We start from the raw sequence: 23,766 nt of genomic DNA on the forward strand, positions 1-23,766 counted from the left end.
GATAAGTTGCTATCTGGGATATCGTCGTGATAACCCAGACGAGGTATGCCTGTATTATCACGAGTCGCGTTATCAGACCTCGAGGCATAGACGAGGTGTATGCGTCTTACCTTCGGGCCTCCATTGTGTATTTATCTTGTGGACACTATAGGACACATTTTTATTGAATGCTGTTGTTCATTCTGCGATTCAAGTTTGATATTAATTTAATGCTTTTATAGTCAGAATTTAATACAAATACACGAAGTAATTGTGTAGTAAGGCGACACTCTTTATTTTCAAAAATTATATGAAAGATAATTGGTTACAGAAAATGAAGTAGAAAATATTTCCTTTTCGAAAAGTAAAAGCAAGAACAACGTTCAAATTAGTAAAAAGTTGGCAAGTAAAACCGCTGACTTGTATTAATCTTCATCGTCACTAATAATTACACGAGACGACCTTTGTTGATTAGGTTGTTTTGGCGATGGTTCTTTCTCGTCGTCGGTAATTATCGTCGTAACGTGTTTCAGCTCGGTATTCTGAGACGTTAATGGGTCCCCTTCTTCATCGCTATCCAACAGACGGCGTTTTTTCACCGTTCCATTCTCCTTGTCCGAACTGTCCGATCGATTTCTTTTACCTTCATCTAATACAAACATTCACGTAGCGAATAACAACAAAATAATATCGTTTCGCGTCGAATTTTTATTTCTTTGTTCTTTTAGTTCTTTATTTACCTTGAGCATCCGCGGTATTCTTTTCTACTTCCAAATCGGAGTCAGACGAATCAGAAAGTATTTGTATACGACCAGCAAACTTCTTCAATTCTGCTTTTTTAGTTTCTGAAATTATCAACAATGGGAAAAATAAACCTGCGCTATAAATGTTTTTTCTTTAGTTTGTGCTCAAGTCTAATTTGCATATCTCGTCTTAAGTTTAAAGAAATTGTTTGCAGTTATTTAGAATGTAGTGTTATCTTAGCGAAACGATTCCTCAGAAAGAATGAATTCAGAAAGAATTTTTTGAGAAGTGTTATGCTTTATAAAACAATTCTCTAAATGAAAAAATGGCTTCTGGATGAGAATAAAATCTAATAAATTATCTCTCAAAACATTTTAGCCTATTTACAGAGATCAGCTATAGTGCATTTGATAAGGAACACTAATATTATTACGATGATAAGTGTATAGATCAGACTTTTGTGTATATACACGTACTTTCAGAGTATTTATTGAATGAAATAGTGTTTCACTAATTTGTTTAACTATATGTTGTATTGACTAAAATTGATATTGTAATAAAATTTGTTCCTAATTTAATGAAGTTAATTATTGAGTGGAGCTAATTTTTATAAATGTGTGATGGTACATCCGTATCTTTCGACGAGTTTAAGCAGTTTCGCAATAGAGGGCACGAAGCTGTCTGCTGGAGACATAGTACATAATACGTACCGACATTCAGCGAGCTCGATACTGGTACAATCTCTACTTCGATATCAGTGTCTTTCGATAATTTCGAAGGAAGCTTGGAGCTCTCCGATGGCTTTTTTTTTATACTTGCATTTGTAGAATCAGAAGCGTGAGAAGTTGATGGCTTTGGCTCTATTTAAGAACATTATCGTTTATAATATATTTCCTGTTATACTCGAAAGTTAATAAAAATATGTGAGCGCTAATATGAGTTTCTATGTGTCGGTTGGAAATATTCAGGTGATCCGAAAAATTACCGAAGTACTTGTTTGTTAAATAAATTGCAAGGAACTTTCAGATAACATATAAATTGAGATTTCTAAGGCAACTGGGAACATTCGATATGACCATTCTTAATTTATAAAAAATATTACTTCACCGAGATTTCAAGTTTAAAAATGATTTACCTTTTCGTTTAATAATTTTTTGTAACTTAACATCACAAATAATATTATTTTAAGAAATTAATAAGATAATAATTAAAAAAAAATACCTACCATTAGTCGCGAAGTATTTTCTAATGTTTTCTAACACATCGATATCATCGTCGCTTTCGCTATCTACTTTGGGAGCAGGCTTCACTGGCTCTAAATACACAAAACACAAAATATGGCGATAGGGAAAATTAAATTAACATGCGAAGATGATGCACACGAATCGGTTGCCTCGATATCCTTATATAAATTGGGAAACGTCGACTAGGGTAGGTAGATAAGAAGAAATAATACCTTCGACAATGAACTTCCCTGCCAATGTAGCTTCGATAAGATTGCAGCGCTTCCGAATGGTCGAGGTAAGCATATTAGCCGGTATACGCCAATAAGATTCCTGTTCATCAACCGGAGCTGCGAATCCCATAGCTCGAAGAAGCTTTTGAAAGCTGGGTGAATCCATCGCGGCCGACGAATAATCTGTCAGCGGGACTAAGGGAATACCTTCGGAGCTTTCCTCGTCTCGATCGTCCAGGACATCCTGCAGGGATTCCTTAATCCATTCCAGAGGCTTCTTCATATCTGATTTATTAAAAAAATTTGTCATTGCAATTTCCTAGGAACGGTCTCTCGTTCACGGGTGTTAATCTCGATTAATAATAAGCATATTGGAAAAGAGAATCTGATTAAAAAGGAAATACGCACGAATTGAATTTACACATACTTCATTTCGATATCAATCATTTCATTCCTGTTTCACTTAAGAACGACGAAAACAATATTATTTTGTGTAACGTGTTCCAAATTTGATGTATTCCTAATGTATCATCGAGAAAGGTTACAAAGGTTAAAAATCAAATGGTACGTAATTAAATTTTAATACCAGTTAAGAATTTTTTTTTTCATACTAGGACATTAATACTTCATAGATTAATCCATGTATGAAACATGAACATATTTTTGTGCTACAACTACGATCTTCCACTTCGTAATTTTAAGAATTCCATACCCCTACACGTTTTATTTAAAAATTTTCAAAATAATACCAGTTTCTATCACATAAATTTAGAATTCCTGGATTTCAAAGCAAGTAGATTAACGACCTCCGGATCAAGGGTTAACAATAACAGAGAATGCAATATAAAACACGTGAATTAAAACTATCGGCGTCCCCGCTGTTTCTAGTTAGTAAAAAAAAATGTCACGTCCGCTCTAGGACAGAAAAATAAACCTTCGAAAAATAAAATGCGTCGGTGCTGTTTGGGAATGTTACCGAATCTAACGACCCTGCTCGCTTGAAGCGGCGTTCTGATAGGTGACAAGCACGTTGGCTTGACACATAGGGGGTGCCAAGATCGTTTTTTTAACAATGTTTTTTCCGAAAATCCACGGGGATAAACCGGTGCTTCCCAACGTGGACCACATTTGTACCGCAAGCAGGAGTCTGACAAGTCGTTACTTTTTCTACTGGTTTTGTCAAACGATCGTTGTAGTCTCTCTCCCTTAAAAGCCCTTTTCGTTCTCAAAAGACATTTGTCCTCCGGAGGCGTAAAGAAGAGGACCACAATATTCGAAGTCGCTGGCAAGAATTTTATTCCCATAAATCACTGGAACTACCCTCGCAAAGCTGACAAAAAACGGGGCGAGACACGGTGTTACTCACTTTTTTCGATGACATCCCTCAAGAGTCCAGATAATTGTGCATCCGTGTAGACTATCGCTGGCTGTTTCTTCCCGGTTTTCTTCGTTCCCTTATTCGTTGGTTTATTGGGAGCCTGGCTGCTGCGTCTCGAGGATTTTCCAGCTTCTTCGTCGCTGCTTTCATTCTCCTCCGAATTACTGGCAGACTGCGTTTCCCACGACGATTTGCCTTCTTACAAAGTACGCAGAAATGGATATTTTAAATGTTTTTCGATATTGCGTTTCAATGTCATATTTACACGCGAGGTATGTATATATTCTCACGATTACCAAAAATTATAATTTTATACACTTTTTGGTAAATATTTTCAATTATTTAATGTGCAATGACTATCTACTTATTTAACTTATTTATCCAACCAGAAAATGAAACATTTTCAATATTACTCTATTAAATCACATTAGCTTTCAAGAACAATAGCGAGACACCGACTAATTTTGTTAATCGTTGTAAAAATATTCTCGATTTGTTTCACCGGAAACATTACAATTTTAAAAAATATTGAAAGTGATCGAATCGTTCAAATGTTACAAGGAATTTTTGGCGAAATTCTCGTAATATTTATTTACATACATTATTTTCATAATTGGTACCATACTGGTTACATAATACAGATTAGATCATTCAAACGCAATAATTACAGGGAGGAATAAACCGCTACGTAAGCAATAGAGATTCATAACGCAAACGGTAACATAAATGCATATGAACTATTGAGTGGTTTGATATATAAACCGTCACACGTGCAACATTCGAATCTGCCACGGTAGCATCGAAAACGTACCAGCCGTAACATGTCGCAAAATCGCATTCGGTCGACGACAAGGGTACTGCGAGGAAACGTTATTTCAATGCCACGTAAGCCAAGACAAAGCTTTGCTCTTATAGTTCATCTCCTAACCTTATAGGCGATGTATATCCACGATGCGATCTATCGCAACGCATTGAATGCAAATAAGTCGAAGCACGGAGAAGAAGAGACCATGATAAATATGAAATTTTTAGCAGCGTAATGTGGAGAGGGGGAAAGATTCGAGTCATATTGGCTCTCGAGGGAGGAAAACAACAACCGGAATTCGAGCCGTTCGATATTAAATAACAAAATTTGTATTCCGCGTCGACTCTACCGTGGACTGCTACCGTTCATGCACAATGCCGAGTTGGAAACGCAAATATTATTACAATAGTGTTTTCTCTATTCATGTCGTTCGATACGCAGGTCGAATCACATAATTCGACCGTTCCCGAGTGTTTTCGTTATTAGCGAAATGATCTGGTTCTCATTTAAGCAACGATAATTTATTTTAAAGTAGCAGATAAGGTAGTTGTACTGCACCTTGTTTGAGTTCATTTATCTGCCTTTCCGCGTCATGATTATATTCGTCACTGTTTTTAAAAGGAAAGTAAACAATAATGTTTATGCTGCATAAAATTCCTTAACTTTTTACGTTATAATGTAATCAAAATGGTATACAAGGGTTTTCGGGGTCGCTGATTCCAAATCTGAACGCAAAAATTCAAAATTCAAAATGGCGACTCCTGTACGGCGCACCAAAATGGGAAAAGTGATTCGATTTGGATGAAACTTGGTATACGTGGGTTTTTGGGGTCGCTGATTCCAAATCTGAACTAAATGTTTAGAAATTCAAAATGACGGATCCAACATTACAGGACAAGCTTGTACTTTAACAAGCGATGAAAAGTTTCATTTTAATAATCACAAATATTGATAATTCACAGGTGTGTAATAGGAAAGGTGCAATTAAAACGCGATCATTAAAACCTAATACAGCTTCAATCTCCATCAAAGTCTTGAAAATTCTATAGACGTACCTACTTTGCCCACCCAATCGTAAGTTAATCAGTCATTTGCGGGCTATGAATTATTAACGCTGATTAAGAATTCATGTTCAACTTATTCGTCGATAACGAGTGCAATTAGCGGAAACAAAGAGCCACTGAATTATACAGACATCTGTCGTCGCAATTGCAGAATACCGCCAATTAATTCGATAATTTAACTTTTCCCAACGCACAAAGAAGCAGGAAACAAGGTCTACGTAACCTGATCTCTGACAATATCGATGAAAAGGTTTCTTTTCTCCCTCTACGGATCATAAAGAACGAGAAGAGGGTTCTGCGAGAAGATTTCGTACAAATTGATCCCTCGTCTCTTTTCCGCCCGTGTCTTTCTATGTTTCTCTCTACTTTTGTCCCCCTTTTTCCCTCCTTCAAAACGAGTTCACTCTATGCAGTCGCTGGCAATCGTATTAGCAGAAGACTGATCGAATGGGAATAGTCGCAGAATCTGAGGATAGTAAGGAAGACAGATGCGAATGGAATGGAATAGGATTGGCCAGAACAAGGGTCGACTCGGAGCAGCTCCAGACCGGAGAAAGGGCTGAGAAAAGTGAGAGGAGTAAAGAGAGGCAAGCGGCCATAGATTGAGAACGGGAAGAAAGGGAGAGTAAACACTCACCTTGGTTGCTTTTTCTGGATCGCTTCTTGCGCAGCTCCTTCGGATCCGCAGCCAATCCTAATTCCAAAAGCTTCTCCTTGATCTTCGGCTTTGACCGCTTTATTGTGAGCCCATTGAAGATCAGGTCAACAGGATCTGTTGTATACAACATAAACCGTATCGGCATTAATTCGACGTTCAACGGGACGTAACGTTGATTCGATGCGATCGAGAGATTTACCAGAACGAGTATAAAGGGAGGAAAATTAAATCTGTTGAAAGGAATTTCATTTTCTGATAAGCGAATCGAGCTTGCTTGCGATACGGATATCATTTTATCGTAGGGTGTACCGGTAGAATTGAATTGTTGATTGCTTATCGTTTAGTTACGAGGATAAAATTAACTTTAAACATATTATTAAAGATCGTTTTAATCAATAATTATTAGGTCATCCCAAAGAAACAATGCAATTTCAAATTGTGCTTAAATATTCCACGATCTAAAAGTCCATATAAGGAAAGAACTAACAAACAATATATTTTCTTCGAAGGCCTGTGGAATACAACCGGAACGAAAATAGTTCCCGAGTACTAAAGTTGTAATAGGCAGGATCATCGCACGAAAATGAAGCAAGTTTTACAAGAGTTTTGAAAATCCTTCTATCAGGGAGGATATTATTCTTCGTCCGTCCCGAGGGGGTCCGAATTATTGCTGTAGGTAGCAGCCAGCCGTTACCGATGCTCGGCGCTTAATTAAATCTCGAGAATCGTCGCGGGTGCTAATGAATTTTCGAGCGAACGTTCGTAAAATTCTTCAACTGTTTCAAGTCGCGACCAGTCAGCCGCGGGTGCACGTTTCACGCTAAATTATATTGTTTCACTGAGATGTTCATCGCCTACGGAACTTATTTGGTAAAAGTTGTTCAGAAATTACCGTCGTCGTTTTTCAGCCGTTCCCAAAGTTCCGTCAGCTGAGCGACTTCGTCCTCGGACCATTCCTTCGGAAGCCTTTTCTGTACCTCGCTTCGGACAGCCTAAGACAATTTTCCCCAAGTCAATCACAACGCAAGCCTTCGAAAGAGTTTTAAACGAGTTACGAAATGATGGGATTTCAATGTTATATGTATACTTTGAGGAAAAATTATTGTTAGATTATTGTTCGTCCAAAGATTTATGACAAATGTGGTTGAACACTCAGGTGGTTGGTACTTTAACGTAACAAAATAACGAGTAAATATATATGTTTCAATTAGAGTTACTAATGATTGAATGTAAATTCACTGAACAAATTTCTACACCTAATATGTAATATATCGAAACAAAAATGTTGTATAATTAGTGTGTACATGTACTATGTATATGTTCACAATATTTAAATCACGTTTATTTTTGTTTGGAAATTTATTTACCCTTGTTACTACACGAAGATGGTATATTGCAAATATCACGGTTCAAATGAAACTTTTTGTCTTGGGTAATCAACTGTGGGTGGAAAATACTGTTCCATCGCTCTATTTTTTGTTGGGCCAATCAACGTTGATTCTCTTTTACTTGTACGTTTTTCAATGAACTTTGAAACCAAATTATTGATTACTTGTTTGCGAAATTGCCTTTCAGAAACTTCGTATTCATTCCACGCATTGCAACAAATGTAACCATTTTCGCTTGTATATTACATAATCGTATTATTCAAACGTGTTTGTAAATGGAAAAGATTTTTTTTTGACAAATACAGTACCTGTCTCTTTGAAACCTTAATTTGCTGTCCAAAACATTTTTTTTAACGATGAATTATATATAGTAGAATATATGATTGTTACATTTTTTTTATTTATACTCGCCTGAAATGCAAACGGAGATTAACTGTCAAAAAATGAGTGATTTTCTGTTTGTGCTACGAAACATAGAAATCAAATGGTTTCGTACGTTTGACCAGTGATGTATATTGGAAAAAGCTTGCATCTCGATAAAATGAAGATTGTGTCGAATTGTTTCGATAAAATTATTCGACGGATAAAAATAGGTTTTTGCTTCGGGATATTTTCCATTTTTCTGTTTCGTTGTTAACAACTAAGTAAATACATTAAATTATAATAATCTACAAATTCCTCGATTATAAATTAATAAATTTAAGTCACATTTAAGTCGCATTTAAGTTAGAGTATAACAGGAAGTAGACTAGACTTTTGGAAGCAGTTCTTTTAATATTTAACTTTCGAGATACCGAAATCGCGATGGTTGATGCCTTTCGAGCATCTGAAATTATGACGGACTGCTTTCCTTTCAATTTGGAAAAGAAAATAGTCGGAGGGAGGCAAATTAGGCGAGTACAGAGGGGTGGCTAAAATACCCTCGTCAAAACCATTTCAAGGCCAATAACTCGCGCAGACTGATGGCTTGGGTCTTTGCTTTATCACGATTTCTCGACGAACGTCAAAGGGGCGCAACTTGTGGCAACTAATGGCACCTGCTATGCGTAATATTTAAAGTAGAGGGGGTGCAGTCATCAACGAGACTTCAATGGAATCAACATCACCCTGTTTAAAAAAAAAAAAAACAAAAAAAAAAACGATGGCTGTAATGTATGTTTGCACGCATTGGGAAATGAAGCCAGCAGCAATTTAAAGTACAAACTATGGCTTGGCATCGTACGACGCCTAATCGCTGATCCTAAGTTCAAGTTTCTTTGACTGAAGATAAAGGAAAGAATATAAGACGCTCGTTTTCCAATGATTACGTTTCACCCTCGACGAGGATCCCACTTAGCTGCCCTAAATGGCTGTCGCGTAGCGTCGCGCGACTTCACCGGTTAAATGAATGTCAAATGAACACCCTGGTGTAGTCTGCCCTCATTCAGTCGAGAAGGACGAAGGGTAGCCACGCATGAAATTATTTAAATGAAACGCTTTCGCGACTAAGACTCGCTTTCATGGATTTTGTCGTAGAATCAATAATACGTTTCGTCTCTTTCCCATCTAATTTGCTCTGCTTCTTGCTGCTCATTTGCGTGAGCTGGTGTTTGGCTCTGTTTGATTCTGTTTGATGCAGATCTACGCTATTACCCTTTGTGACTCGATAGATTTTAATTAGGCGCTGTCAGATGCGACTCTCCGGGAAAGACAAATATAAACATAAAGTGAGGATTCGTTTAATTGTGTTGCAAGTGATAAATATATTTCTTAGTGATATTGAAATGTCCAAGTAACATTCATTATTACATAACGTGCTTCGAATATTTACAAACTTGCATTGCTTTGCAATTGCATTTGCTTTTAGTACTTTTTATCTTAATATAATATATGTTAAAAATTATTGTAGAAAATGAAACTTTTTTCAAAATAAGCTTCTCCAAGCTTTCAGGGCATAAATATCAAATCTCTAATTTCGACATAGAGTATCGAATGAAGCACAACATCTTGGGTAATTAATTTGACGATAAGTAAAGTAAACTTTGAGGAGGTCCTCCTGGTAGGAATTTGTCAAGGGATCAATAATACTAAGGGGAATTCTACCAGCGTTGACGAAGGTGAGAAGCAGCCGCCCTAATAATGCTGAATATTCGTCATCAAAGAAATAAACACTACATTAAATTTTATTTTAAAAACGAGATAATAGAGAACCATGGACACAGCGTCATTTAAATTAAATATGTTTAGTATTAAGAAAATTTTAAAGAAATGAAAGTAAAATTGACGCTACTTTAAATTATTTGATTTAGTAAAGAAAACGTATGGAAAGAGTAATCCTCCCATGTCACGGTCATTTCCAGAAACGATTTTTTTCTTTGGAGGTACGATTGAGCGGGTCAAGTGACGTAAACGTAAAATGATCCGACGTAAATGAAATTCAGCACAAAGTTTGATCGCCTCATGGGAATTCGTAATTAGGATAGTTTAGTCATCGACATTTCCACTTTTCAACGGGTTATACATCACACTCGCGGAACATTCGGCCACGAAATTCCCAAAGGGTAACTGCACAGAGATCCGAGAGTAAGAATCCGTCAAGGAATCAATAACGCCCTGAACAGCCGAGTTCGCCCCTGTTCGAATCAGTGGTGTGAGGGCAATCAGCCCCCCTTCCTGGCGGCGCAGCGGGTGCACACCTATGATTAATCGTCAATTTCGAAGTGGGGTAATACCGTTTTAACGGTAGTCAGATATATCGTCGCCTTACCCCCATCCATCGCTCTTACTTTCCCTCTATTTCTCTTTGGCGCACGTGCTTCCACGTTCCTCTCGCGCCTTAAAGCAGGTAATGTCTCAAGATTATCGTTATAAGGTGCCCGCCCTGATGTTGTTCGCTGGGTTTTCAACAAACAGAAGGATGCCACCGGAGGGATCGAGTTAAATTGTCTACGTTTTCCACCAGCCAGCCATGAATCATTCTCTTAACACTGAATATCGTGCTGGTTTCATGAAACTACCCCGAGACACCACATTCGATAGATTCATAATTTATATTAGGGCTAAATGTGACACAACGCATAAAAGAAATTATGGAAACGCCAAAAACTAATTGTATCGTACTTGAGGCGTACGTTAGTAAAGCTTCAGAGTGATACAAACAATTTTTTGAATAACTGATTGCAGTTTTTTTTTGTGATTAGATGATAAATCTAATTCAAGAGTCGAAAAACAAACAATTGCTATTACCAAATTAGATCTTCAATTAAGTAGAAATTTGAATACGAATACTGTAATAACATTCTAAATCTCATTTTTGTCTTGAAAGAAATAAAAGAAAACCTGGAGAAACATAAAATTGCTTTCCATTCTGTTTAAAAACATGTAAAATTCAATCATTTAAATTCACCACGCTGCGAGCAAAAGGATTAATGTGACCTTCGTCAGAACAAAAATTTACCTACACAACGTGTTATCCAGATTTTTAAATTGCAAATGACTCGAGAAATTCTCCCGATAAATTATCTCGTGACGTTATTAATACAAAAAACGTCACCACGCTTTAATACATCCAATAAATTAATTAAAAGGACCACTTAATGCATCGCTATCTTATTCGATTAACAACTAACGCGGTTAAAAGTCCGTTACGTACGAATTTAACGGCCATGCAAATGGTCGATCTCATTTCCAGCGTACATTTTCATGTAAATTTTCTTTAAAGTTCCACTGTTACGTTCGCACTTTTTGAAACTCGTGGAAATTCTGGTTTTCGGGCTATGTGATACATAATACATGAAACGGCAGCCACTTGTTTCGAAGGGTTTTGTTTAAAATCGTATTGTACCTAGTCTGAAAAGTTGCCACATAAAGGATTATTCAAAAGCTAGTCGGACATGCGGAAAGAGGGAAACAAGTATCACTACAGCAAAACTCGTTGAAATCTCTGTTACTATGCGCCGCTCTGTTAATTCTCTGTCGACCTTTCTCCCCCTAATAATCTGTTTCTATGCTTGTTGTTGTAGCGGTTGCAATGAATCGTTGTTCTTCCACTTGTTCTGCTTCCGCAATGAACTCATTGAAAATTGAAATACCTTTCCGACGCGTGTTTTCAGTAGTCGTTTGTTACAATTTTTTAAATTAAACGCATGAACACGAAGGTTTGTTCACTCGTTAATATTTTTTCGACTGGGATGGGATCTTTCTTCGTGTGCACAAATAAGGACATTCGCCATAAACGATATTGTCGGTAATTTTGAAATTTCGTGTCATAAATTTTGATCGCGAATATTCGTGTACTTTCTCGACCCACTGTGTTTTTCAAGCTGTCCGTTCATGTGAGTAATGCGGCTGCGCAAGTCGTTCAATGCATAGAGGTTTCCGATAGTGAAAAATGCTGGCGATTATTTGCTGCACTGTTCGTTTCCGCGATTTTGCCACCCCCCTTTCTTTGCGCGCTTTAAGAAGCACGGATGTTAAACTCACGCGGCGCGTGCCTCTCCTTACTTTCGCGCTCGATACAAATGTTTATACGTGTTTCGCCGAGCAAAAGGCAAACAAAACGGCAGTTTCTTGTGGCTCGGGAAAGGGTGCAATGTAGCAAAGGAAATAACCTGCTTGAACGAATAAACGCTGGAAACTCGTGAACGGAAATTCTAATGTTACCGCTACGATTTCGGCTGATGGCGAAAGAAAAATGTGTCGCTGCGTTTCCTAAGTGGCAGCAAATAGCAAATCACTGTGCAACAATTGTATCGTTAGCGTCAAATCATAAGGACCAAAATGAAACTATATAATAATATAGTGACAGCACTTAGATTATTTAATATATTAATAATAATAATGCATCTTCAGTACAACATTCAAAGAAAAATTAATTTCTACATTAATAGAAATTTCCTATTGTGTATCAATAGCATATTATACTAAAATTTGTATTTAACACGTATTTACAGTATAAAGATTAAATTCTGCGTAGTCTAAACATAATTTGATAGAAAAATTTGAGAGTCTCAAAACATAACTATTCACTTCATAAATTTTTATGATTACAAAGTGATATAATACGGAGAGGTTTCACTTTAAATTACCAAGCACTCCTTTATATTTCTATAGTATTCTCGTTTCAAAGCGTTTGATGAAATGAAAATAAATTTCATAGCGTTTTAGTTTAGCTGTATTTATATAACTTGGTAAGAAAAGCTCGTGCCATTTGAAGCAGACCAATGCATTCTGCTAGAAGTACACAGGTTCCATTGTACTACGGATTTGTATAAATCTCAATCATCTCTTGCAGTCTCTCTATGACGGGCTGTATAGCCTTTCGTGCCAGAGAATACAGGCGTGTTCCTCCTACCTTATTTATATGCTTAAATCCGATACAAATCCTGCTAGCTAAGGGATACGCGAATAAAACGCATATCTGAGAAACAGGAGCGAGACTACAGTTAAGGCGGAGTCTTCAGAAATGTTCATATTCAGATAAAGGAACAACGTATGTTAAGAAACGAAATGAAAAATTGAATGTCTCTACAAACAAAAGATTCGGCGTAGCAGATTTAATCATTCACGATGAAGTATAAATGTAATAAATTGTTCGTGTTAAGTTCTGTTAGGTCAGCTCGGTAGTTTGTGCAGATTAAATTAATTATTTACATTGGGAATTAATATGATATACGTTATGAGTCAATTCTTGTTTCATATCCTATTTTGTAGTAGATCTTATGAATTTAGCAAAAAGTTATATTAATCTCTCGTATATGATCTCTCGTAGGATCATGAACAATTCAACTACAATCATGAGAAGAAAGAGACAACGGAGAAGAAACTGAGACCTGAGAAATCAGACAAAACTACTGACACTTTGTTTAAACGTTAGGAGAGCACCGATATCAGGATGTAGGGCCAAGAAACAAAAAGAGCGAGCAGCGAAGAGGAAAACACATTGTCCCAGACGTAACATCCACCGAGAACTAGAATTCGAAGTTATCGTCAACACTAGAGGGAGAATACTGTGTCTCCTTGTTAAATTGTAAACCAACCACCAGGGAGATAAGATTTGAGGAAAATTGTTTTTCCTCTCAAATATTTTTAATTCTATATCTTAACAGAACACTTTATATACTAAGCTCAATATTTGTGCTGCAAAATTACGCTTCCTTTTGGATTAAAATATTGGATTGTCCAAAAAGTTCGTGCCAATTTTTAAGAAAAATTCAAAGGCACTATTTGAATTTAGAAAAAGATTCTTGAATTTCGTCTGTGACTTAGATTTGATTTTGACCCATTTTTCCTTCAACCAAGGAAACAAGAGAATTCATACAAATTAATATTAATTGCACAAACGGTAACTATGAATTGGACATGTTATTTTGTACACATGGCCCACATCACCAACGGAGATACAAATACCCACATTAATTACTCGTGTTTGAAGCTATCCTACTAGTAAGAGGTTCGAACAGCGAGAAGATGGTGCTGCTATAGATAGATCAATGTTTCGTGCAACGTGAATCGTGGCACTGTATCTATTTATGTGTCTAGCTTCTACTCCAAAATCTTCATACGCTCCTTTGAAAGGGAAGCGCAAACAAAGCGATAGCTTTTCACGGGACGGAGAGGCGCCGGAAGGGAACACTTGACAGGAGAAAATCTTGAGATACTTTCATTCTCGAACGAAGGAACAGCAAAGGGAGAGGAACTCTTGCTGGCACAGCGGAAGTCGTGATCCACGCAGGGACAGAGAAACCTCCACCACAGGCAGGGGAGAGAATAGAAGGCACGGAAAGCGTCTCGTAGAAATTGTCTCCTGAGAATTTACAGTTACTGCAGCAATTCTCTAGCTCCATTTTTTTGCATATGTTCACCCCGTCAGCGATACCAGTCGAGAAACTTATTTTCGGGGTCGTGGCACCCTTCTCGCGCTCCTTGTAAATCATTGATCCCGTCACGGTTAAGTCGGCACCGGGTCGAAGCAAGGCAACCGAATGGTCGAATGGGATTTTGGAAGCGTGGGGTGCGCGTACGCGTCGTGGATCAAATCGATCGTCGATGAAGGGTAGACGGCGTTTGACATTATTTAGTGGAGAGAACCGGGCGATCGAGTGTAAGAGATTGGCCCCTAACAAGCTGCTTCATGATCTTGGTTTATGCAGTCGACCACGAGATAGTTGAACAACGATATCCTACGGGATCTTTTGGGAAATTCTTTGTAATATAAATTAACTGACTCTGGAACTCTTTGGAAAAAATAAGAAATTTTTCTTGGCTCTGTTATGATTTAAGGGTATCATCAATAGACTGTGAATATTTATGTATTTATGACAAATGAAGATACGGAGAAATCTATGAGAATGTTTACAAATGCTAAAATGTATGAGATATTAACAATAATATACAGGTTACACCGTTTGTAAGATAAGACATGCTTTCATTTGGATTTCAATTCTTTTTTTTTTGTGAAATAATGAATTTTCATAAAAATCCGTGATGATTTTACATTTAATCATCAGTGCTTGAATAATTATTAATATATTCCAACGAATTATTTTCTTTCATTGAATCTTCCTGTAGTCTGTTAATAAGTTATCCTAGAATTATACAAGTGAAATTTATTTCATCTCATTTCTTGAACAAATTTGTGGATATAGAGACAAAAATTTAATAGATACACGGGTATTCTTTTGACAACCCGAAGAATTATATGGCTTTGGGGTGTGTCAGTCTCATAAATTCCATAGGTCATGGGGAAAATAACCTTCGCGAGTTATAGTAAATGTCTCTCGTTTGTAGACGACATTTTTTGCAAAGCATCCAACTTTCAGCCTTAGTAGGGCTAATTCGAATAAATATGCGATATACCACTCTGACGTAAGGAGGATATTCAGAAGGGGACGAATATTCCTTTACTGATTACAGTATCAATAGAAAAGTTAAGTATAATATTTCCTGTTGAGAATTGTTTAATATTAAAATTCCCACTGTATAAGTTTTTAATCTAACGAAGGATAAAGGGTTTGTTGGGGAAATAACATAATAATTTTAAAGCTTGTGTAAAGGAACACGAAACCTCTGTTCTACGCAAAGAAAAATAAAAAAAAGCAAACATGATGAACACTCACTTTGGAATTGACAATTAGGTACATCTCTTTCAGCTTCTTCATAATGCCACGTCGTGTTCGTTCTTGATTAATATGTTCCAGTATCCAGTCGATAATATCTAAATAAATAAAACAAAACATTTGGTAAAAAGTCTTTTCGTAGCATACGTGACATTATATTAATACAACATGCCGTCATACGGAGATATTTTTAAATCCAAACAATTAAAGAGAGTGGGTCTTGAATAAATATTGCAGAGGTAAAAAAGTCTTTTTAACGAACTGGCATTAAACCTCTGTGAATAAATGTTTATGGTTAATATCAAATATGTTGTTGATCGGAGAACTGCTTTAATTTCGTTTTCATTTGCTTTAATGTCCTGATTCAATTACCATTCATACAGTGTGAATGAAATTTGATTCAACGTTATGATTATTTGTGCTATTTATATTCGATCAATATTATCCGTAAACGGATTTGAAGGAAGGAGAGGATAACCGGATCATCGCTGAGGTACGTGATTCGGTTAGCCGATAAATGAAGACGTTGTTATCAGTAATCTAATATTATCGTCGATTCCCGCCAGCATCTAATAACTTTGATGTCAAGGATCTCCCAGGCGAAAATAAGAGCTCGCCTAAGGCAATAGGTTGGCTCTCTTGTGATCGTAGCCTTAAAAGAGATTAAACATTTTCGTCGTGATCTTTTTTGTCGGTATAAGTTACTTTAATATTATTTTCGTTTATTTCAAAAGAACTCTAATAAGAACATGAGGAATTATAAAAGAGGATAAATTCTTTTAATTATTATTTAAAGATGCTTTATTTGGCAAAAATAATTATTATAGTACCTCACATATCCAAATACATAAACTAATAATCGTACGTCTAAAAATAATTTAAAACTAAAAGCAGAAACGTTCCTTCCTCTAATAAATAATCTTCGTGTTCAAACTGACAATTAGTCGTCTTTATCATTACTTGACACGTTAGTAAGCTTTTATACTGGTAAAATTTAAATATAATTTCTGCTCTTTTGTTTCGAGGAAGAGCCATAAGTTAGAAGATCTCGCGAGTGCGCGAGCAACGTACCTTGGGGATAGTTGTTAGTCTGATGTTCCATAAAGAGCGTGCGTAACTCTTCTTCTTGGGCCTCGGTCCAGAGGCTGCGCGAAACTTTCTTGTTATCCGTTTCCGCGTTGTAACCGCTGACGACCTCCGTCGCGTCACGAGTGGTCTTCCAGAAGAGCAGCTCCATGTACGCTTTCGTGTTCTTCTGCGCGACTTCGATGAAACGACGGATTATGAAAACTGCGAACTTTTGAAGTTCCTGCAACGAGAGACTCGTGGTTTCATGCGCGGAAACAAGTGCCCTTCAGGAGGCCATTACACAGAACGGAAAAATGTAACGCAAACTCAAATACGAGCAGTCAATACGGAAAACATGGTTCGCAGTACGTCATACCGGAGAGTTAACGAAATAATATCGTAATTCTGGTATCGCTAAAGCACAGCTATCGCAAATTGAAGGAAACAACGCCACGGTTATATAATCATTCGATAATTGAAAATTGTGCACAAATATTTTTCCATCGAATAACGGCACATTGATCGGAAATCAATTATTACGTGATTCGGGGTTGATTTATTTAAAAAGTAACAGACTTTTGTTTATACAAAAATGAAGTTGAAAATACGAAAACAAAAAATAAATATTTACCGAAAAGTATTAATTTAAATTTTCTCCTTCGGCAAAGTTACATCTCCATTGCAGCAGAAATAATTTTATCGTGATTAATATTGTTGCAAACATTACAACATATTTAAATGTGGTATTACGTACCGAAGGTGACATGGGCATTTTAATGCAAACAAGATTTCAAGTAAACAGAGAGGAAGGACGTTGTTTGAAGCAAAATTGTGTGCTATAATGAACACAGATGATGCAGAAAATTAATTAAAATGTTTCAGAATGAAGACCTACTGTTTCCATTGTACTCCAGATAAAATACTGTTATGGAATATTACTTTAAAAACGTACTGCAAAAAATGAACCGATTGATTTTTGTAACTGCATTAATGATTTAAAATAAAATATGCTTTTAATTATGTATAATATTATATCCGAGAAAATATTTCCCCGGTCCAGATTAAAAGTAATAACCTTGTGTCCAGGATACTTGGACTCGAGAATTCGCTGAAAAACTCGAAACAAGGATGCTTGGAACATCATTCCTGGCATTTTGCACTCCCACGCTATGCGATGAAGCATCTTGTTAACGTAGTGATTCACCTCGTCTGTGTTCTTGTCGAACTGTTGCAGCAGAATCACCATAGCTTTGACAACCTTCACATTAGCAAATCTTAAAAGAAATACGAAAAGCAGGGATTAGAAATAAGCCACTTGCTTTACGTTAAATAACTCGTAGCCGTATTTTACCTGTAGAGGAAATCGGAATATTTGAAATCGGTTTCCACGACAGCAGACCTTTGCGCAGCTTCCTCTTCTTCCTCCTCCTCGTCTTCCTCTGAAACGATATTAATTGCACTGTGTATTTTAAGAAATTTCGTTAGACGAAAGTACTACAAGATATCGTTATTCAATACCCTACCATCATTAAGGAAGTGTTCGACATCTTCTCCGTGGCCTGTTTCGCTTTGCGGAATCGGATCATCCTCGACTGTAACAGACAAAGACCGATTTATTAAGATTTCATGGCTCATAGGACGCGAATAATCTTGTAATCGACAGTCGGAGCGACGTTTGAAAGAAACCTTGTTTGGAATGTGCATGCATAAATTTACTCAAATACCCACACTTAAGCAAATTATTTAATCTCTCATTTGGCAGAAGTAGGAAAAGTAGGAAAAATCAATGATAGTTAGAGTATCGAGACTGTAAAAAGTGAAGGCTTTCGGACGCGAGAGAAGACTTGTTTTCGTTCCTTGAACACCTATTTTTGTAAGTAGAATATAGTGCTATTCACAGAAAAGTTTTAATTTATAAATGACACAGGAAATGCAATTTCTTATTCTTATTTTTATTTCATTGATAAATAAAAATTTTCATAGAGTTGGACTATATTATACTGAAAAAATTAAACACCTTTTAAGTATTTTATTTTGAATGTCAAATTTCCATAGGTGGGCGAGATAACTGTCAGCATTCAGACGTTCGCCGTCAAAGTTTTAGGCGACGCGACGTGTTAAAATGATAGGCAGGAGCTCCAAACTATAATAATTGCGCCCAAGGGCAACTCAAATCCACAAACCATCCCCAGCTCTATTCCTTGGACGAGCGAATGCAAAAAATCGTCGAAAACAAACGAATGCTTCGTTCCAATACAGGACGAAATCGACAGAGCGCGGGCATTCGATTGAATCCGGTTAGAGGTGAATCAATGGAACCTGACTATCGCTTTTGGACACGACCGAGCTCCGACAAATCGTACGTCGGAGGCTGGGCACCGGAAGTGCTGATCCCCGAAACGTTCGTTAAAATTCGCCACTGAAAGAGCAGCCTACCGGTAAAAAGCTCGCGGATGGATTAATTTACGGAGACCACGGGTTGTTCTCAAACCGGTGCTGACTGCATCGAGGAACGCAACCAGTGCGGAATCCCACTGTCAGATTGAGATTTATCAGTGTGTTATGGTAATTACTTCAAAGGCCCCTTTCTTTTCTACAATATTTTTCTACAATATACAACGAAAAATATATTTATATATAATATATTTTATTATATTTATATTTTTTAAACGAGCTTGTTATTATTGCTTATTACTCGATAATAAGAATAACAAGACCTAAATTCAAGGAAATTTATGGCAACTGCAAGTAAATACTTATTTAATGTAAAACTCAACAATCATTCTAGATGTACAAACGGTGACCGACTATTGCTAGGTTTAATAAATTTTCCGTGACAGCTTGCAACTACGCAGGGTACACCAAGTTCGTCGTCTCAAGATTTACGACACATTACCGTAACGTGCTTGAGCAACTATGTTCAAAATTACATGTAAGTTTGAAATTATTTGCATAACATGAGAGATTTAACATACTAGTTTTTAGTTCATCGATATACTTAGAAAATGCTGATGTCGAAGTACTAAAAAGTACCTTGAAAAAATACCACACAAATAGTACACGTATTGATTTTATGTTCCTATAATATTTAACTATTACACTATCATACTAGTCTTCCCTTTCGTTCTCTCTCCCGCGTAGAACCCGATCTGATTCGATTTTGTGGGTTTCAAGTTGCGCTGTTTTTTCACTGGGCCGACGAACAATCCCATGAGCGAATTAAGCGACTGTGGAAAGACGATTACATTTTCGACGAGCCCGGGTTAGGCGACGAAAGCCCAGACCGGCGCGACGGCCGGGGAGAAATTGCACTCGACGAAACCGAAGGCTGGATCGACACAAAGCCTCGTTACACGGCAAATTTTCTAAGGCTTCAGAAACGTATCCCTTTTCCTCGCTTTTTAAAAGCTACACGCGACTTTTCGCTTTGCCCTTAGAATAGGGTTGCTAACGGCTCGAGGCACGAATAGAGTTTCGTTGGATTGTTAAGGAAAAAGCGTAGGTAGTGGACACCTTTAAGGCTTTTTCCTTCAGAAACGATATGCCGAAGATTAGAAATAGTAAGGGGAGAAAGTAACGAGTGAAAGGCCATTGACGCAAATGTTGTTTATGTCGAGAAAAAAAACGATAGTGTCCACTTTTAATCGTAATTGTACAAGAGCAGCTTAAATAAATGAAATATTACAATTAAAATACATACTTCAATATTTTAGCAGTTTAGATACGCAGTAACTGTGTGCAGCGAACAGAAGAAATTTCCGATGTTATCAAGTCTCTATTTTAAAGTGTTTTAGAATTTTAACGAAAATATTTCCTATTCAGTATACGAGCATTGAAATCTATTAATTGATGTTTCAGCATTTTGAATTTTCCTCAAAGTTAAACTTTCAATAATCGTACTTGTAAATCTACACGTCAATCGACTAAATAAACGAAACATCGTACACAATCGTCTCATGCATCGTTATATAACCGATGCTTTTTTTAAATGCAGCATTTAGAGAAACATGTTTACTCGATCTGGAGTACACTCGAGCGCAGTAATTAAAAGGTTAAGACAGTTTCCGTCGTCTGTTTTATGTCGTCCACTGATGCATGAGCTTTGGCACAGCAATTTCGTTCCGACAGCGAAATAGTCTACAACTAAATGTCCTTTAAAAGTAGTCGAGCAAAGTATTTTAAATCATCACATAAAGTTTTGTTTTAAACTGCTGTGTTGCCACGACCAAAGAAAACTTCCCCCGCTGTCCGAAGAATTCAGTTTGCCCAAGTGACGTAGACGACGATGCTATTTCAACCGAAAGTTTTAATTGTTCCTTTCCGCGGTCTCTTGAACTCGCTACAGCCGTTCGAGATAAAACAAAGCACTCCGGGAGATCTGACGTTTTCATCTTGAATTAAAAAATATAACCGTAACTGAAACAGTTAGAATAAACGAGAAATGTTTGATTTGCAATGGTTATGGTTGATTGAAAAAATAAATGGAATTCCAGATGGTGGAACGGTGTGTTTGCCTTGGTCTCCTATAGATTTACGAAACGAATCTTTTCGTAAATTAACAACGAAGTTTTCCGATGTAACGTTCGATTTAACTTGTTCTGTTATCGGTGGATTGGTAGATTCAAAATAATCGGAATTATTCAAGTGAGCACGAATGCTTTCACTTTTGCTCGTATTTAAAATTTCTTTTTCCAAAATGATTCTTTGAGTGATCAACGTAAATGATAATTGCTAAGAGGAATAGTGTTAGTAGCTTTTTTGAATATTGGTGATCATTTTTCGGACTACGAATCTATTTTTAAAGTACTGGCTTTAAATATGTTTGTAGGCACATCAAGAAAATACTTCATTATTTTTTCTCTTGAATAATGGTTATAGGAGGAAAGGAACTAACAACTATGATATTATTTAAGAGTTGTACATTGTTGACAATTTGAATAGCTAAGTATTGCAATAAACGCGAATGATTTATAATATTCAGCAGAATTTACATATGTTGAAAAGTGGGATATTATTTCTCCCTTTTGTCGAAGCGAATCCGACTTAATTAATGGGGCATAATTGCGTTCATTTGGCCACTCGCGCACGAAGAATTTAATAACGTCTCGTTTCTTCCGCATTCCATTTCACTACTGGAAAGCTCTCCATTGCGAATTAATGATGCAAATCGACCCTCTGAAAAATGTCTTCGGGTTGAACAGGCACGATTCAATCATACGTTAAATGCGATTTCTATTACAAGAGTGTTTGCTTGCGCGGATTAGTTCAATCCGAGCGAGCTGATTTCGTCGAACTATTATTTATCTATATAATGTAAATGATTGTCTATGCAGATCTCAGGAATCTACCTATATGAAGTAATATTTTTGAAATTGTTCATGAAATGAAATAAAATTGCAAGTATCAATAATACTGCATTCATTAATCAGCATTTTCTCGTTAAATTCTATCGGAACAGTTTTATGTATTTCCACGTATTAAATGGAAAGTTTAATAATCCGAAGGTTTTTTTATATTAACTTGTCGAATTACTTTCTTGTTGACATGTTAGAGTAGTAAAAATAATAAACGAAAACTTTCTGTTAACGAGTGTATTTAAAGCCTGTTGCAAGACCAGAAGATCAAAATTGATTCAGTTTACGTCTTCATATGTATCATGCTCTACTTCGCAACAAAACGTTAATTCCTCTAAAGGGAAATAAAGTCTCGTAATATGAATGTACATATATAAACTTCTTTTAAGTACATTTGCATGTTAAATTCATCTCGGAGCTCACATCTACATTTTACGAAGCACCATTCTGAATCCAATCTGACTGCACGGAAGAAGTATAGTAGCTATCTCCGTATAGTAGCGTTACGTTAGCAAAGCCTGGCTCATCGGATAGATTAACCACTTACGTACATGTATGCATGTATGTCCTCTCGGATCAACGATTATCAACGGCCAAAGTCTCTCGATAACTCAGGTTATGTCTCGTTACAGGCTTATCGATCGACCCTACGACTCTACGGCGACATATGATGGCGCACCTGCGTATGCACAGGTGTATGTGAGTACGCGCATACAGGTGTCTCAATGCTCCAAAGGCGATTTACACACGATCATAGTGTTCCCTTACACGCCCATGGCGACAGAGTTTCGACACTTGATTGCTTTGCTTATGTACACGGTTAATTTTCTATAATTGCTTCCTATTGCGTTTCGAGTGTTGACGGAAATTGTTTCAACAAAAATTAAGATTATGCTCCAATCGTCATTATTAGATTGCAAATATTAATGCTAATGCATATGCTTTGTGTTGCATGTGTTCTAAATATTTTAGCCAAGCAACAGATGAATACATGTGTTATACATTTCATTTGTTTTTAAATCATATATATTAAGAAAGACAGTATTTGATAAAATGGTGGAGCTAAATTCATTTCAATAAAGAAAGATTATGTAATTGCTCTTTGAACCATGAGTAATAAGAGACATATTATTACCACACTTAACAGCTGAATCTATAATTTATGCCACCATTTGTAACCAAAATCTCGAATATTCAGTATATTTGCGTATTTGAATATGACTTCAGTTTCATGTATCGATGGAACTGATGTGACTCACATCTATGACATTCAAGCAATTGGATACTCGCAGGTATTCAATTTCAATTTTCGACATCCGATATCTTCCTTCGGTGCAAATCAGTGTCGATCTCAATACCGTATGAATCCAATAAATATGGATACTATTTTAACAACGCTACTGAAATTGATTTTCTATTTCTCTCGTTACTTTGTTTACGAATATGTAAATCATTCTTTAATAATATTTTACGATTATTCAGGAAACTATTTTTCATCTCCAGCAATTTTTACGCTAATATTAAAGTCTAAATATTGGATTGTAGTTTCGACCCCTAAATATGACTGCAAAAATTGATTAATGTCAATAAATATTTTTCATTCAATTATCAACTTGTAATAATGATAACATTCATTAATCAAAGTGAAGGAAATATATATTTTAAAGTATATTGAAATAGTTTCAAAAATTCGAATACTTCATTGCTACGAGAATCTTACGAAGTTCATGAAAAATAATCCATTAAATCATTTTGGAATATCTTCGACCTTTCTTG

At 36.5% G+C, this 23,766-nt stretch overlaps 1 protein-coding gene across 2 annotated transcripts in view; it reads right to left on the bottom strand.

The window, feature by feature from the left end:
- Positions 1–247: 247 nt before the first annotated feature.
- The window catches only part of LOC128876335 (protein timeless homolog), a 193,726-nt gene continuing 170,207 nt past the window's right edge, over positions 248–23,766 (bottom strand). The window contains exons 16-28 of one of the 2 annotated variants that reach the window (XM_054122602.1): positions 18,160–18,228; positions 17,988–18,075; positions 17,712–17,910; positions 16,640–16,877; positions 15,569–15,666; positions 6,977–7,076; positions 6,064–6,198; positions 3,546–3,752; positions 2,180–2,464; positions 1,949–2,038; positions 1,434–1,583; positions 720–824; positions 248–628 (exon numbers count right to left, since the gene is read on the bottom strand). In XM_054122602.1, coding sequence (XP_053978577.1) covers positions 405–628; positions 720–824; positions 1,434–1,583; positions 1,949–2,038; positions 2,180–2,464; positions 3,546–3,752; positions 6,064–6,198; positions 6,977–7,076; positions 15,569–15,666; positions 16,640–16,877; positions 17,712–17,910; positions 17,988–18,075; positions 18,160–18,228 — 1,988 coding nt within the window. In that variant the 3' untranslated portion in view covers positions 248–404. Of the gene's footprint in view, positions 629–719; positions 825–1,433; positions 1,584–1,948; positions 2,039–2,179; positions 2,465–3,545; positions 3,756–6,063; positions 6,199–6,976; positions 7,077–15,568; positions 15,667–16,639; positions 16,878–17,711; positions 17,911–17,987; positions 18,076–18,159; positions 18,229–23,766 lie in introns of both variants that reach the window. The other variant, XM_054122601.1, reaches the window with a different exon arrangement.

Source organism: Hylaeus volcanicus, chromosome 5 (assembly GCF_026283585.1).
Source record: "Hylaeus volcanicus isolate JK05 chromosome 5, UHH_iyHylVolc1.0_haploid, whole genome shotgun sequence".
NCBI classification, from domain to species: Eukaryota; Metazoa; Arthropoda; class Insecta; order Hymenoptera; family Colletidae; genus Hylaeus; species Hylaeus volcanicus.